This window comes from Corvus hawaiiensis, chromosome 4 (assembly GCF_020740725.1).
Source record: "Corvus hawaiiensis isolate bCorHaw1 chromosome 4, bCorHaw1.pri.cur, whole genome shotgun sequence".
Classification (NCBI taxonomy): domain Eukaryota; kingdom Metazoa; phylum Chordata; class Aves; order Passeriformes; family Corvidae; genus Corvus; species Corvus hawaiiensis.
This window is the reverse complement of record NC_063216.1, coordinates 22,601,936-22,618,988: the sequence shown is the minus strand read 5'-3', so window position 1 is coordinate 22,618,988 and position 17,053 is coordinate 22,601,936. Positions and strand designations below refer to the sequence as shown.

The 17,053-nt window shown below is 42.0% G+C and overlaps 1 protein-coding gene across 7 annotated transcripts in view; it reads right to left on the bottom strand.

Annotated features, from left to right (window-relative positions):
- DENND5B (DENN domain containing 5B) overlaps positions 1 to 17,053 on the bottom strand; it is a 105,002-nt gene that overhangs the window by 17,346 nt on the left and 70,603 nt on the right. For 2 of the 7 annotated variants that reach the window (XM_048301000.1, XM_048301001.1), the window contains 7 exons: positions 16,484 to 16,570; positions 15,149 to 15,299; positions 6,319 to 6,412; positions 5,201 to 5,311; positions 2,831 to 2,962; positions 1,718 to 1,870; positions 1,133 to 1,211 (listed from right to left, as the gene is read on the bottom strand). In XM_048301000.1, the coding sequence (XP_048156957.1) occupies positions 1,133 to 1,211; positions 1,718 to 1,870; positions 2,831 to 2,962; positions 5,201 to 5,311; positions 6,319 to 6,412; positions 15,149 to 15,299; positions 16,484 to 16,570 (807 nt within the window). The remainder of the gene's footprint in view (positions 1 to 1,132; positions 1,212 to 1,717; positions 1,871 to 2,830; positions 2,963 to 5,200; positions 5,312 to 6,318; positions 6,413 to 15,148; positions 15,300 to 16,483; positions 16,571 to 17,053) is intronic. The other 5 variants (XM_048301002.1, XM_048301005.1, XM_048301006.1 and 2 more) reach the window with 3 other exon arrangements.

Sequence of the window (17,053 nt, the reverse complement as noted above, 5' to 3'; positions counted from 1 at the left end):
TTAAGTGGCTGGTAACTGCACTGTTCTGTGCACTGTCATTAACTCTATCCTGGAAACGGTGAAGTAGACAAAATGAAAATTCTGAACATATCACCTATTCCTTTCTTAATCCAGGACGGAACTTGGAGATTTAGCTTCCTTTTTTGTATGTGAAATACCTTAACTTAAATCTGTACAGCAATGAATTTTATTAGCAGAAGTTACTATGGAAAGCTCACAACTGAGAACAACTCAAATAAAATTAAGCTACAGTAACATATTCAATGCAAAGAATGCCATGCATTTCTGTGCTCTGTTCTGCACAAACCACTTTGTGGTGACACATTTTTCTCTCAGGAGTTTGTGCCTGCCAGCCAGATTGTTTAGTGCATTACTCACTGAAGCTTATTAAAAAGTCCTTTCATGGGAGAGACTTGTTTGTCCATAAATGCCTCTTTGAGGACTGATCATACGAGTTCCCATCTGTAGGATCCAAACTGGAGAGTCCTTGAAATATGACTCACTGAAGTTCAGAGTTTTACTACAATACCCCTGCCACGGGGCAGGGAGATCTCAAGGTTATCAAAAAAACCTCTCTTAAAACACTAAAGTCATTTAGTGACTGTAAGGGGCCAAGCCAAAGCACAAATTGAGTACCTAGACTGATGGACAGAGATTAATTACAGAATTTCTGAACTGTACCACCCACCAGTATAAAGATTTACTGAACATGGAGTTATTAGTATTGGGATTTGAGAGACAGATTATGCTCACTGAAAGAAAAATGCCAGCTGTCTTCTTCCCAGCTCCACACTTCCAGCTTCTTCAGAAATCATCTCTTGTGGAGACAACTGCTTCTTATACCTCACTCAGTGCTCATTAAAAGGGAATGAAGGTAGTGAACATACATCAAGCGATTTTCCAGACAAGGAGGGAAACTATGTGCCTTCGCCTCCAGTGATTTCAATCTACTTTGTCCAGACATCAAGACATCCCCACAATGATTATGACAAGTCTCAGAATGTAAATGTGGTATTAGCAAGGAAATACACTGAAAATCCTGCACGGGTTTCATGTGGTTGCACTGTTCCTCCCATGGCTGAGTTCATTTGCTGTGATGGACTCTTCACGGAGTTACCTGCCAAGTACTCACCTGGGGATTCTGCACTGTGCTCTTGCTTCTCTTCTCTCTCCTGGTACTGAAGCAAATGGGACCACAAAGCAGATTTCCCCTGAAAATAGAATATGTAGTACATATCTTTAAATAAACCAGGCAAAAAAATAACCAATAATGGCCAGTAAACATGGCAGAATAATGGTATAGCATTTGAATGGGTAAAATGTTCAGTAGTGAAAACCAATCCTTCTCTCTTGGGCCATGAAACCTCAGGAAGAGAGAGGACCATCCCACTGACCTAGCAGTCACACTGCCCACCTTTTTTCTTTGTCCTCTGGGTTTCCCTTGTGAAGGTTGAAAGGGAATAAACCAAATACGTACTTGACAACAGCACTGCAATTTCCAGAGGGGAAAAGCTCCAAACAATCTCCCCCAATAAAGCCCCAAACACCCGAAACTCCTCAAACCTTCACAAAATATGACACAGGGACACTGATCCCAAAGACACCTCCTGCTTTATCTTGGAGTTACACCATTGAGTAGCAGCTTAAAAAGCAGAGATGGCATTCAGTATTTGCTAGAGTACTGCACACACAGAGTCCCAAGTTTCAAGCTACCAACCTGCTTGACCTGCAGACCATGGCTCCAGATTCTTTCTAGAAGATCACAGAGACTGGCAATCAGTGTATTTTCCTCCAGACCCGTTATATTGGCTTCTCCATGTCCCAGCTCAACTGCTTCATGGCCCATTTTCTCTACCAACATGCGTTTAGTCTATTAAAAAAAAATCCCAACAGCTTCTAAGAATGTTATCCAACAAGGGACAGAATTTACAGCTGAGTTTACTTACACATGCTTAATCTAGAGACCATTGCTAATAGAGAGAAACTTCAAATCTACTTGCAGAGATTGTAAATTAACAAATATAATTATATTAAAAATGTTTGCTTGATTACTTTGAATCATAGAATACCCAGAGCTGGAAAGGACCCACAAAGACCAAGTCCAGCTCCTGTGCCTGCACAGGACAGCCCCAAGAGTCACACCGTGTGTCTGAGAGCATTGTCCAAACGCTTCCTGAACTCTGGCAGACTTGGTGCTGTGACCACTTCCCTGGGGAGCCTGTGCCACCTGTCCTATTTCTATACCCTTTTTCTATTGTCCTATTTCTACACTGTTGATTTACTACCAAGCAGAGTACAGAATACATCTCCAGTCTTCCTCAGCTTCTGTTTTAATTCTTGTTACAACCATTAAACACTCAGGTAAAGCAGTATACCACCAACTGCAACAGACACAAAGAAGCTGCACGTCCATGGCTATAAAAGCTTCTTTAATATTAGGAATTGTTATACTTCATTTGCTCTGCATAAACAACATGCACAAGCCACATGTGCTGAATTCTTCCCTTTTGACCAAGGATCTCCAGGCCATTCTGTTTAGGCTATGTGTAAATATGAACAATTAAAGGAAATCCTCCAGAAGATGTCTGATCATGCTGGTTCTCCTTCCTGTCCTTTCTACTCCTTCCATCAACTTCAACTGTGTAAACAGAAGAGCGACAACACGTTCCCTTCTCTTCTAGCTGTTGAAAAACACTACAGGGATATCCACCCTGCAATACCCAGGTATTCCAACAGAACAGTGCCATTCCAGCTGTGAACCAGGAGAACATCTGCAGGTGCTATTTAAGCTCACTGCAATCAAGGGGACAGCACACAGGGGATGACCTACCTTCATGCGACATTCCTTCAGCAACCCTTCCACAAATTTCCAGTTGGTCTGTGCAATCACAGCTGGAGAGAGGTCTGACAGTTTGGGCTGCCTTAAATTTTTTCCTAAACTCCTTGCCTCCTGCATGTATTTCTGAAAAATAAAGAGAATAATTTTAGATAGTACAGGTCAGAGTGACTCACCTCATTCTACTCCTAGGCAAGCAAGGTGGTGAAAACAAATGAGCTAGTGTTAATCTAGAAACAAAATCTTTATTTGTCTGATGTTTAGGTGTCAGGCTGGAGAAATGGATTGATCCCTTTTGACAACAGAAAAAGCAAGGTATTTTCCTGAGTGGTAAAGAATCAGTCAATATTAGCCAGTAAGCTGTGCTGTTAGTCACTAGCATGAAGTTAGGCACAAGTGCATAAAGTGTAATACCTTCATTCAGCAATAAAGTCAAAACACCAAGAAAAGTTCTTTCCACTATTATTTGATTCTCACTTAAAAAAAAGTAAATTAAAAGAATTGTCTAATTTTTGACCAGACTATACACAAATAGAAAAAAAAATCCTTTGAAAATAAATTACAAGAAGCAGAAATAGACATAGTGAAGGAGAAAGATTTCTTCCATTACTTTACATCTACATAGTTTATGTGGGAAAAATGAGACTTGATCTTATTCTCAATTAACTTCTTGATTACAACTGAACCTCATTTTAAACAGAGATGACACTTGGGCTCATTCATGTTTTTACTATGGTAACTGTTAAGTAGGGACAAAAATCAACATACTTTTTAAAAAAACCCCAAGCTATAATAGAAGACTTTTGAAGACTTTTAAACATTCCTATTCCACTTCCTTGTCTTCAGAGGTAGGGTATTTTTTGCTTTGCTTTGATTTTTGGGGACTTGTTTTTTCTTTTTGGGTTTTTTTTTTTTTTGTTAAGGCAAAACCCACAAACCAATCAGCAAGTGACCTCTGACACCAACATCAGTGAGAGAGCTACATGCTGAGCAAGGCCAAAAAGTTGGCTGGGACTATCAAAATGTTGTTCAAGCATTATTTGTAACTGCTTCTTAAAAAGAGCAAGGTAATAGAATGGTGCCAAATGAAAGCCTTCAAACGCAGCGCTCATAGCCTGGTGTGGGAATGCTCTCTTTCCACAGTGGGCTTTTGTGTGGCTAATGATGCCTCTCTGGGGGATGATATGTGACAATGACCGCTCTTTCCTGGAAGGAGCAGATCACATCCCTCCAGGGAATTCTTGCTGCTGCTGGCTGGGTTTTCTGGGGAACTGAGAGGTCACTATGGCTGCTGCATCCTCAGAGCTTTCTGTCTGGGCAAAAAATTTATTCCATAGAATCATAGAATGGTTTGGGTTGGAAGGGACCTTAAAGATCACGTAGTTCCAACCTTTCTGCCATGGGCATGGACACCTTCCAGTAGATTGGGAAAAGCAAAACCAAAATCTAAGCATACTGAAGTTAATTGCAATGCCTCGTACAGCTTTTCTGACACAACTGGATTTTCTCAACACAGAAATTTGGACAAGAATCACTTAGCATCACTCCAACAGGTCAGATAAGAATGTAAGGTTCTGCCATGAAAAGCTGTGTTCCACTGAAGTTTTCAGTTAGGTAACTACAGTTTCACCAATACTGTAAGGATTTTAGAACAGTTCAAAAACTACAGGTGGGAATAAAAGAAAAAAGTTACAGACGACAAAAGTGTGTTGTTCAGCAAGCAACCTCACAAGTGACTTCCATCTGAGTGCAAAAATTAACAGCAAAACCAGTGATAAAGTAATACAGGGAATATAAAACTAGAAAAACTAATCTTTCTTTTTAAATGTGAAGGGATAAAAAGTGTGGTTATAGTCTGAAGAGTATAAAACATAGATAACCTTGCTTTATTCATTGTATATCTTCTTATTATATTAAAATTTAAAAAAAATATTAACTCTAAGGTTCCAGAGAAGAATAAGGGTGGGCTGAGAGAATCAGTTGATTGCCCTCTGCCTGTTCATCAGCATCCACGCACTACAACCCTCTTGCACACTGGGATGCAATGATCCAACAGTCAGAAAGCAATGCTTTTGGGATTTGACACCCTAAACTGAATTGCCAGGTGGGAAACATGGAAAAAAAACCAATCCAAAGCAAAACAAAATTGTTGTCTTTTAGCCTTGGAGCCATTGTGCTTTCCAGGGAGCTGGTGTGGAAGCTCCTTTCCAGCTACTTTTCCGATTATAACCACACTTCCAAGCGCTATAGGGATGTGCTCATAGTCTACAAGAACGGGGGAGGTTTGAGGCACAGCGAGGACAGAGGTTCCTCATGCTAACAACATCTCAAAAGCAGCTTTCAACAAGAAAAACTAAAACATACCAGGCAGCATTCAGAGAAGGATTTTTTAGGAGGCCGTGCAGGAGGGGGTGGTCCCTGATCCCACTCCCAGAAGGCCATTGAGTTCTGACGAAGCAAAAGCTCCTCCGATGGCTAAGAGGAGGCAGATGCCCCAATGGCAGAACAGCCAGAAAGAAAGAGGAGACAAAGCAAAAGAAGCATGCATATGATCCATAGCCAAAAAAAGAAGAAAGTAAATACATGACAAAGTACTGAAAGGGCTCTGCTGAGATATACACACACAAGGCACTGTTTAAAATATACTTGCAAAGCCATGTTAGCAAAAATAGCAACAAACATGTACAAGTGCTGTTTTGCTGTGTTTCCATGAAACATCATTCAAAGTTATGGTTGAAGAGTCCTCTCATCCACTCAGGTTCTTTTGGAGGGCAAACTGCAACACTGACCAACCTTATTCAGTGAGTTTTACCACAAAACAGCAGGAGTGTTATATTTTTGCTAGTGACATACAAAAGAAGCATATGGACATCAATGGAAAAATGTGGCAGAAAATATTTAATGAAGGATGAGGAACTGAAAAGATGGGAAAGAAACGCACGTATGTGACTGACATTTACAAGATGCATGGGAGTTTCCAAGCTCTAGGCATAAAAAGGCCCCAAAGTCTTAACCTTTCAAACAGGCATACTCATGTCAGAAATCAACGTAAGAGAAAGGAAAAAAGTTCCTTTAAAAAAAAAAAAGGAAGAATCCTGCCTCATTTGCTTCTACAGGGCTGACATTTACTCAAGGACTTGACTTTTCCAGAGACTTCCACCCTGGCCAGAGTTTGGCAGCTGCACTGCCAGGGCTCTGCTGTCTGCATGCAGTAACATGGCCAGGGTCTAAATCAGCAAATAAGTCATTTTCCTGATGACAATGGGGCTGTCTTGTTCCCATATAATAAAAGCACTTTATTTATGTTGTGTGCTTTGAAGTTGTAGAACATCTGTGACAAGCAGAGCAGCATCTAAATGGCCACAGAGACCCAACGAAACCTTACAGTAGCCACAAAACTGCCCTAAGCAATAAGCACATTGTTGTCCAAACCTCCACCTCCTGGATCACAGCCTGTGCTGCCCTCAGATGAGGCCACCCACCTCCCTCATGTCGTTGTCCAGCCCGATGTGCTCCGAGTGCTGCCGCAGGCGGTCCTTCCTGCGCTGCGTGGTGGTGCTGCGGCTGGCCCAGCGGCTGGGAAATCAGAGAGAGAAGACATGTGTGAGCAGAAGAGAATCAGGAGGGAAAGCCTGGGTCAGGAGCTGAAGGACATCCAATGGGTCTGCAGCAAAAGAAGGGAAAGCCCAAGCTTGGACCTTGCAGTAAACATGGGTGCGAGCTGGCGCTTGGCCTCCTCGTGGGGAACCACCCGGGAGGTGACAGGCCAGCACTCACCCAAGGGACAAAAATCCTGATGAAAACGTGCCCAGCTGCCTGCCAGGGTCTCCAGTGAGAGCTCCTGCTACCCGAAATGCAGGTCATGCCACAGCATTGATGCCATCACTAGGTAAGTCACTGTTCTTAGTTACCCAACACCACTGCTGCATTTGATGAGGTTTGGTAAGAACAGTGTCTTTAGCAAAAACCAAAATACAACGATTTCTTTTGAGCAGCAACTTCTACGATTTTGCTCTTTTGTGAGAAGTGCTACTTCTCCTTTCTCCACTTTCTGTGGTACTTACAGGAATTATTTGAGACAAACTTCTCATTGCAATGTTAACTTATGCACCTATGTCTAAAGGTTATAAACAATACTGGTGTTCCTGGGACTAGTCATGTTGCTATTTTCACTTTAACTTTTTTTTTTAATTTGGTTTCTAAGTACCACACAAAGCCTGGGTTTTTTTCCACCTGTTCATGTATGTCCAGTTGAATTCTTCCTCTCTTCACACAGGTGGTATTGGTGAGGACAGCAGTCTCCAGATCCCAAACCCATGTATTTCTGTGTCCACCCCGAACAGAAGCATATACAAAGAAAATCTGGGATCTAATTGTTTGGGCAAGGAGTTTCAGCTGGCGACACAAGCAGATGAATGCCTGGGGAGGAAACTCTTGCACAGACCTGGACTTGGTTTCTGACCTGTCTGGCAAAACACTGGGGATGTGTAGGGAGTGGAATCTGACCCAAGAGAAGTGCAGGGATGTGGCCCCTGGTGACCAAAAAACCACCTCTGTTTCCAGAGAGGACTTTGCAAACATGTATGTAACTATCTTCACCAGTTCCTCCAGCAAGTCAACCAAAGACTGAATTTTGGCTCACCACACAGATACAAAGGGAAGAAAAGCCACAGGAACTGTTGTTTTAGAAGTCAAACTGAAGTCCCATGTTACCTCACAAATAACGTCAAGAAAACAAATACAAAGGAAGAAATCTGGGTCTGCATGTAATTATGGTTCATCACCTCAGGATCCCATATGACAACACATTTATTTTTAAAGCAATTTTATTTTTTTGTGGCCTCAAGTCTCTGCTAACAAAACAAAACAGCTCAATAGGTGTCTGCACAGCAAATGCTGATACCTTCGCAGAGGAACACATCACTGACATAAGTGTCTTTGCACCTCCACAGAAGCCTTAAAAATATACAGCCCCTGAGTTTAGTAAGTCACCATTATAAAGTTTTTTTTTTTTCAGAAGCAACAGCCAAAGCCTTGTTAGATGACTAAGAGGGGGAAAAGAAACCCCTACATTTTAATAATCTCAACAAGCAGAGATGTCACAGAAAAACACTCAAACAGAGGATAGCAGATATTAATGTGACTTTAGCCACTGGGCTCTGGAGACCTTCCATCTATTGCAAGTCAGGACCACGTTTATGTTTCACACAACAGAATGCCAGTAACACATTGGAAATTTAAGTTATAGATCAAATACTACCCTGTATCACAGTTTTTCTGCTCCAATTTATATGGTTATTTTCTGATTTTAGACAGAGCTTGGATCCCTCTCCACCTGCATTTCTGCAGTTACTGCAGATGAAAGAATTGCTAAAAGTGTCCTTTGAGGGAGCACATCTCACCAAAGGCGAAAGCAGAACGAAAGCCACAGAATAATTACAAAATAATACACCACCATTAAAGCATTTTCAGTTCATTCCACAGCTGTACTTCACCTGGGAGAAGGCACAGCCCATTCTCCAGATTATTAATCAGAACTATTTGGAAGTTTTAAGCATTAAAAAAGTGAAGATTGTTGGGTATTTATGAAAAAATAGACTGCTGCTTGTTAGCTGGAGCAATTACACACACTGAGCTGCATGTTCCCTCTTTTCCAAACTCTAAGTTGAAGAAGAGGAGCTGTTGAGTCGATGGGTGAGGTCTGTGCATTTGGATGCTGCTCTGAATCTGTCTGGGAGGTTTTGTGAAGATCTAACAGCAGGTAAGCAGGATTAAGCAGCTAAATCTTTTAAAGCCTTTTCTTTACTGGGCCACATAGAATTTTCCCAAAACAACGCTTCAGTATTACAATAACCATTCCCTCTCCTCAGCAGTATGTTTTAAATTGCTCTGCCTCTCTTTGTGATCACTTGAAGTGATTTTAAGGGGGATAAAAGCCCCAGTGGCCACACCACCTCCCTCGGGCTGCCGAAATCCATGCGGGTACCTCTCCTGGCCCTGTCATCAGCTGCTGCTCTATTCACACCTCAGCCCAGGTGCTGCCAAAGCAGCACGGAAAGCTGTTCCCCCACCAGCAACCCTTTGCTTCTTGTTAGCCCTCAGACTTGGGCTTTTAAAATAACCACTACTGCTGGTGTCCCTCCTCTCCTTGTTCTGAGGAGATGAAGCCCTCCTGGCTGGTCTGCCTGGCACCTGAGAGCACGCACAGCACTGCTGCTCAGCCTGGATGCTGCCCAAGTACTCCCTGACCCCCAAAATGTCCTCTCCCCTTTATTTTTTGCTGGTAGAGGCATGAGCATGGACTACTGGCATGTTTCATTTATTCCTCACAACGGAGACATTGCTACAAGCACCAGGTCTCTGGGGATGGAGAGGATGCGGCTTGGGTGCAGTGTTGCAGGGAGCCCAGGGACCAGCTGCCTCCATGGAGAAGTGAGGAAAGGCTCATTTCAGTGTGTCTGCCTGTATCTAACTCCCATGTCCATAGATGAATGCTCCTCACCTCCAGGGACTGTGGAAAAGCAGTGATATTTCAGAGGAGGGACCAGGAAAGAAGTTCAATACATGGAAATGAAATAAGGCACCTCCAATTACGACCTTTGTAACATGAAGGCAGTCAAGTCAGTATAGTTTAGTATCAAATTAGACCCAACAAGCACAGGAATAGGTTTGCAGAGGTTGAAGGAAATGTAATGGTGCCATTTGGAACACCCCACGTTAAGTATCACCTTTTACATTTCTGTAATAAAGAGGTAAGGTAGTCAGCAGCAAAGCTGCACTGTCAGAAACAATCTAGCAAACCAGCACCTCACACCAGGGACTGGCCACACTGTACTGAGACCATGTGTACACACCTCTTTCTTCCCCTACCTTTTCCCTGGCCTCCCTTTTTAAAGCTCCCTGGAGAAATGAAGAAATTATGTCTTCCCAAATCAGATATGGGTGTAGCAGGCAAGATTTATACTGCAAAACATGAACATGCTGCTAGAGAACTTCTTTCTCAGATGGATTTAATCAACATTGCTGTCACCATGAAAACCACTACTGTAATTTAGAATCCATTTACATGTGATAAAGGAGAGAAGGAAGGAGACAAATGCACTTGTCTATAGGACAGAACCTAAATCTCCTCATATACACCATCTCGTGAGCCAGGCTGCTATTCATGTCTGCAAATCATGACAGTACCCATTCTACCTATATATGTCCATCAAAGGAGTTACCTGAGTTTCTGCATCCATAAATTAGCACAGAGCTGTACTACACCCACCACCAAACCCCCCCAAAGCATGCACACATTAAACACACACAGACTGCACATGCAAACTCCTTGAGCTCAGATGGAGTTTCTGTGGGACCACACAGAGATTCCAAGTCAAATACATGTCAGACCAAACAAGAAAAGGAATGTTGAACCTGAGCTCCACCTGATCACGCATGGGCTGACAGGGGAGGGGACCCACAGTGTGAATCTGCTCCACAAACACTGCTCCATGGTAAGGAGAATGAAGACTTAGATGGAGATCTCTGCTGCAGGGTGGAATAGGAAAGCTTTGAAACTGCTCATTGGGTGGAAAAAAATTAGTAAAATGCCTTAAAGAGAGTGGCCTTTTACGCGTTTATATGAAAAGAAGTGATTTTAAAGGGTGGCACACACAACTGTCATCCTTTGCAAGGAACAGCTGTAGTGAATGACCAGCACCACCTCTTAAGCCCTGAGGAACCACTGTCTTATGAGGTATTTAATTTTCAAGTCCCTTGAGATAGAGGTCCTGTTCAGGGCAGAGCAAATGGAATAGCGGATGCAAGGATACAATGCACATTTTCCCCTGTCAGCTTCAATTCTGCACACCTATGTTAAAATGATATATTAACTCAGGGAAGTTAATTGCACTTTTCCTGCCTTGCACCAGCTGAGCAGAGGATCAGTAGCTCAGGAGACTTGCCCATCAGGTTCCAAGTCACCATAGCACACATTTCCTACCTCAGAAACCATATTTAAGTACAGATTTTCCATCACAATTCTTGAAAATGAATATATTCGAATAAAGTAGTTCATATTTTCATTGCACCCATCAGTGGTTTGCTACATTAGGTTACCTAAATACTGTAACTGCTTGTTTCAGATCTTCTTACGTAATAGGTGAACTTTTACTACTCACAAAATTTAAATAAGCTCAGTGCTGCGTATGGATGGCTCATTGCTGACTCATTTCATGCTCATCCAGATGCACTGCAGAGATGCTACTCTATATAACTTGCAATTGTTTGACTTGATCAAAAAAGAAGGTATCTTCACTTAACATAGCCTTAAAACAGTACCCAACAGATAGGGAGGTAGTAAAAGGCCATATAGTATGAAGCACTCATTAAAAGAGAAAGGCCATTTCCCATACAAAAAGTAATTTAGTTAAAACCAGAATAAATTCTGCCATCATACAGAGAGCTACATCAAGCCCTTTGCATTATATTTGCATAATATTTCCTTTAAAATCATTACCCGCTGTTAAATGCTAGCAACAAGCAAACAAGAGTCCTGTTTAAAAATGAGGAGAACCATAGCCCCAGGCAGATAAACCCTGGGCAATTCCCAGCTTGAAGGGAGGGCCGAGGATGAAGGCCACAGGACAGTGCCCATACAAGTCATGTCATAAAATGGAGCACAAAAATGAATCAATTTCATACACTCCTAGCGCAAGGGTTTTGTAAATAAATACTGACACATTGGTCAGATCAGCAAAACACAGCTGAGGAACAAATGCCTGGAGAAAGCAAACAACTTCTGAAATCTGCTTCATGGGTAAGAGCAACACATCACTCAGCAAAAGCCTGAGGTGAGAGGCCAAGTACAGTGGGATCTATGCTTGAAGACTTGGACTGTGCCCTCCTTTGGGGATTGCTGCACGTCAGGTAGGACAGACAAAAGCACAAGGCTCACAGAGAGCTGGGATGCGAGTGAGAGGGCTCAGGTGAGAGAAGTGGCCAGGGCAGGAAAGAGGAAACAGGCTGGTCAGGGAAGGAAGCAAGGAGGAAAGCAGGGCTCCAATAAAGAAGTGGGGGGAAAGCAGGTCTAAACAGAGAGGAAGGCAAAGAAAGGGTAATTAAAGCCATTTTGTAAATGTGTAACAAAGCAAGCCCTTCATTTGAAAACCAAAAGAAACAAGAAAAAAATCAGTTCAGTTGTTCTTTGAGGGCATTCAATACAAATCACCAGAATGCAAATATATTCCCATGCTTGGGAATCACTGTTTTCCTCTGCAATATTTAATCTCATTTATCAAGCTTCTTAGTACAAATTAAGTTACAAGGTAATCAATTAGATTGAAAACACAGCTTGTTTCATTGTTTTAATTTTGCACTGTAAGCATATTCCCCCTAATTTAACAATTAGCTAATCAAAAACCATGAAGTGTTTATGTAGCTTGGCTTTTTGTCATTCAAATTCCACTCCTGGATCATTGCAAATGCATCAGCCAGTGGAGTCCCAGCTACAATTTTAAAGCCTGGCAGAAAATGCACACAGGGAAGAAGGGAACACATAGAAACCACAGCGTGGGCTGGGGTTTGAGAAGGGAAATGAGGGCTCTGGAAACCACAGCTCTTTTCCAGAATAATAGACAAACTGCCCAGGGACTGCAGCCTGTTTTCTCCTGGGATGCTTTCTAGGAGGACTTCTGCAGAAGCCACTGCTTTACACAGTTAGAGCAGCATGTAGGGGACGCTTTGGTACCCAGAGGAAGCTGCAGCTACTCTCTGCAGATTCAGAAGGTTTTCCCATGATGTGGGGGATGTATCAGAGGCAATGAGCATGGAGGGAGTCCCTCAAGTGGGACACTCCTGCCTGGTGGGAAGGAGGACAGAACTGGATGGGGTGTTCTGGGTTTAGTTTAAATTGTTTAAATCACATATAGGATCTAGAACTGAAGCTAGAAGTGTTTGTTGTCTGCATTACATTTGTGATTTAGATAAAACATACCACAGATATAACAGCCCAGTAAATGACAGAGGTATCTTTAGTGCTCCTCCTGCTTACAGGAAGAGAACAGCCAGATAACATTATGAGCTCTGGTTATATATTTGTTAGTTTATCAGTCCAGAAAGGGAAGCAATAAATCCCTGACTGCTGGCCACTGAGGACATGTTTCCATTAAAACACCTTTGAATTGGTCTATTTGCTACTGTCCAGCAACAATCAACTGCAACATGGGAATTATTCCCACCTTCCCACAAACGCATGTCCTTACAAAATTCAGGACAAAATTTGTTATGTAAAACTGAAGCCTGCAAAAATAATTGTCATCTACACAGCAATATCCTTTGCATTCGTTTTATAATATAAATATACAATATCTACATCTAAAGTGTCTGGAAATGTAGCTGGAATGTTCTCTTACCCCATACCCAATATGCAAAGGCCCAGTCCTATAAGCAAAATGTATCTCCAAGAACACTGGGAAATTGAAACTAATGGAAGGCTCTACTTAAATTGATTTTGTGGTCAGAAGAGTCATGCTGTATTTGCAGAAAGCATGGAAAAGCTGTTCAATACGTGGGTGTAAAATCAGCAGAATTACATGTCTTAAATGGGAAAGAAAGAGTCTTCTCAGCTGCTCACATGAAAACCAGGAAGAAAAAAGATATTAAACAGATGGTCTTGAGATTTTTCCAACTACAAACCTTTTTGGCAACATACAACTGGAGGAATTCCAAACATTTGTCACTTTGACATCGCTTTGCGGTAAGTAATGGGATTTTGGTACTTACAAATTCTGAAACATGTTGCAATCTAAATCAAAATTATCACTCAAGGAGTTAAAGTCACATTTTAGAACAGGTACCAACCTAACAGAAGCAAATCTCAAAGGGCATAAGGAAAACTATTTTAAAGTGATGCTTATTCATAGATTCACATAGATTTTGCAATAGAGACAGAAGATTTAAGCACCTTCAAGCAGGCTGGGCACACTCACACTGTTGCTGACACTGTAAAACTGAAACCCACCCATAAGGATAAGAGGCAGACTGCTAAATACAGCACCTCACAAGATGAAGAAATCCTCCATTCCTCAAAGGACCATTACCCATAAAATTCTGTCTCTGTTTGCAGGAAGACTGAAAGCAAAGGAACTTTGAAATATGTGTTCCTCCTTTTTGGTTAGTCCTGGGGTTTTTAAAATTTCTTTTAAAGAATTGCATTTCTTCAAACATTCAGTGCTTAAGGATATCTCATTTTATCATTTGCAATTCTTATTTCTAGCAGGTTATTAAAAAGGGCTTAGCTAGCATGGGTATGCACAAAAGGTGTATAAATAGAACTTAGTGGGCACCTCATGCAGAAGCTCAGAGCAGCGTGTGTGCATGTACACAACTAAAACAAGAGGTAGCTTTAACATTTGGACAGCTGCAGCCTTTGAAGCTCTTGGATTTACCTGTGCTCCCACATTTTGTCTTCCAGACTGGAATTGAGAGCTTCAACTGGTAATTTAATGAATTTGTAATCAAAGATGCACAAATACTTCACATTTGAAGAGGGAGAAACCCCTCCTCATTCAGGGGTTTTGAAGGAAGAAAGATTAAAAATAAAGGAACTCACAGCACTTACTTTGTATTGTAACTGTACAGGTGTAAAGTGTATCAGTGCTCCAGGTTCCCATTTCACATTAGGTAAATGAACCATGTAATGGCATGCTAAATTCCACAGCTATAGGTACCCCTATAATCTTATCAAAGTGCACCAAAGAACCTTATCAGACTCAAAAAAGAAACCCGGGTACAGAAGCACATACTTTCCACCCTCACCAAGTTATTCGTCCAGGGTATTCTAATGTGGAAACTGAAGGAGAGCTGTAGAAATCTCTGGGTCAAGTAATAACAGCTAAAGAGAGGAACGGAGTGGGCATTATTTCATTCTGCAGGATGGTATAGAGGTTTCAATACCAAAATTTCTTCCAGAATCTGAATTTTGGCTTGAGTTCCCAAATTACCGTATTCAGTGCAAAACAGCCAAACAATTCATTTGAAACTCGTAAGAACATTGCAAACCAAAAACTATGTATGAGAAGACAGAGTACTTACCACTCAACAGAAAACAGTAGTGAGGAATCTTCCCCAAAACAGAGCTAACGCTTCCTGACATAACCCAAACAATGGTTATATCTTCAGAAGTGGCAGCCCATACAAACCAGAAATGGGAACAGCTGTTGGGTTCATTAGACTGGTTATATGCCATCCAAAATTAGGACTTCTGTCCAGTGATGTGAAGCATTTGTATGAGAAACCTGCTTTTAAATACAGAAATAAAACCTGACTTACTTGTTATTGGTGGGTCCCGTTGCCAAGACATCAGACTGCAGCTTTGGGAAAAATCCTTGTTCATATTTCCCTTGGCCAATCTTCATATCGAGCAGGTGAGGGTGGATGGCTGTGTGGTCAATCTTCATCAGCCGCTGCTCGATGGACTGGGCTGCAGGTGACAGTCACAGGTGAGCAGCTGTGTCACCAACACCCCAGGGCACGCGCTGTCACTACAACAGTGCTCATGCTCAGACTCCTGAAAACCCACTAGAATGTTAAACAGTGACCTCAGACACAGAAATCTGCCACTCACAGAGGTGAGGAGACACTTGTGCTGGTTTTTTTAAGTTTTGCTTTTAGTTTCTTTACCCAACACAACGAGCACTGGTGCAAACGTGTTAGCTGTTAAGCAAGCAGGTATTACAGGAGCCTACGAGATGCATTAGGAACTGGCAAGAGCAGTGCCATCTTCCACCAAAATCCCTTGTTTGGTTTTAAGGCTTCTTCAGCAGAACAGAGACCTCCAAGGCCAGCTGCAACCCCTGGGGGACTGGGCACCTTGCTTAGCCCCACGTTCCCTGGGCAGATGCATGGCTGGGGGACACCCGAGTTCTGCAAACATCTGGGACTATAATGATCCTCCTCCTGAAACTGGGTATGCCTTTACTGGATGACAGGCCTTCAAAAAGCACAGCTAACTGTAGCAAGACCTGAGCAGCATGAAGAAGATGAACAGATTCTTGGAAACAGGGAAGCCTGTGGTAAGATGGGAGAGGGCTCCCCAGGAATCTCAGCTCCACTGAGACTAAAGCGGTTCAATCCTTTGCTTGAAGGACTTGCGGGTTTCAATCTCAAACCTCAAGCAGGATGAAAATAAAACCTTGTCACCCCCCCTTAACTTGTGAAGAACTGGGGAAAGGAGGTGTATGGGGGAATTCAGAATTTAATTAGCAACCTTAATATTCAACTCTTTCTAGCCCATCTATTAACAGGCAGGCCTGTTCTTTCAGCGTATCACATCTAGTGAATACATATGCAAAATGCGGAAGCTAAATCTCTTTTTCATTTGTCAAGAACAACACAGAACTCATTTCCTCATTTTATAAAACTGTGATGGGAAAGAAACTGTCACAAGATTTACATACATTATCATTAGAAACTCAGCAAGTATTTTTTTCCCCTCTAAAACAACATAAAAATCACTTTGTATGGTTCCATTTTGGAGAAAAGGAGTGGGTAGTGTGGGGTCAGAGGGTTTGAAGGGTTCCAAAAACAGTTAAACAAACAGGTGCTGGATCAGTGCTGGGGTCACATATACTGTGAATGGTAAATATGAAGGAAAATTGGTATTACTATCAGTTTGCTGCTTTTCACAAGACAGAAAATGAGGTTCTGGTGCCACAATATCTGCCAAAACTAGACGTTGAATAGACAGTTGACCTGCAAATTAGAATTGGGTTTAGACAGAAAAAGTTAAGCAGACACAGATTTCTATTTCTGACATGTTGATAACAAGTAAAACACTGAAGGAGTTAAACAGAAAAAAACCCCATGAGAAATGTGTTTGCCCTAGCTTACTAATATGTGTCCCAACAAATTTAAGAGTATAATTTCCCTGTATTACTTAGAAATTAAATAAATACTTACACAAGTATTAAGTAAGAAACTCAAGTATAATTTGAAAATGCATCCTGTGGCTGTAATGGAAAAAAAAATCCAAGCCTTCAGTAGAGCGTATTGTTCATTAACACTGAACATCTACTGCTGGAGGTACTAAATATGCCACACAGGATTACGTCCCCGGCATCCCCTGCTGCTTTAACCAAATGGTGTAAGGCAAAACAATGTCTTTTTATGGGAAGGGGGAGACAAGGCCAGTGGAGCAGACACCGGGGCTCGACTCCTCAGAGTGGCTGGCACTGG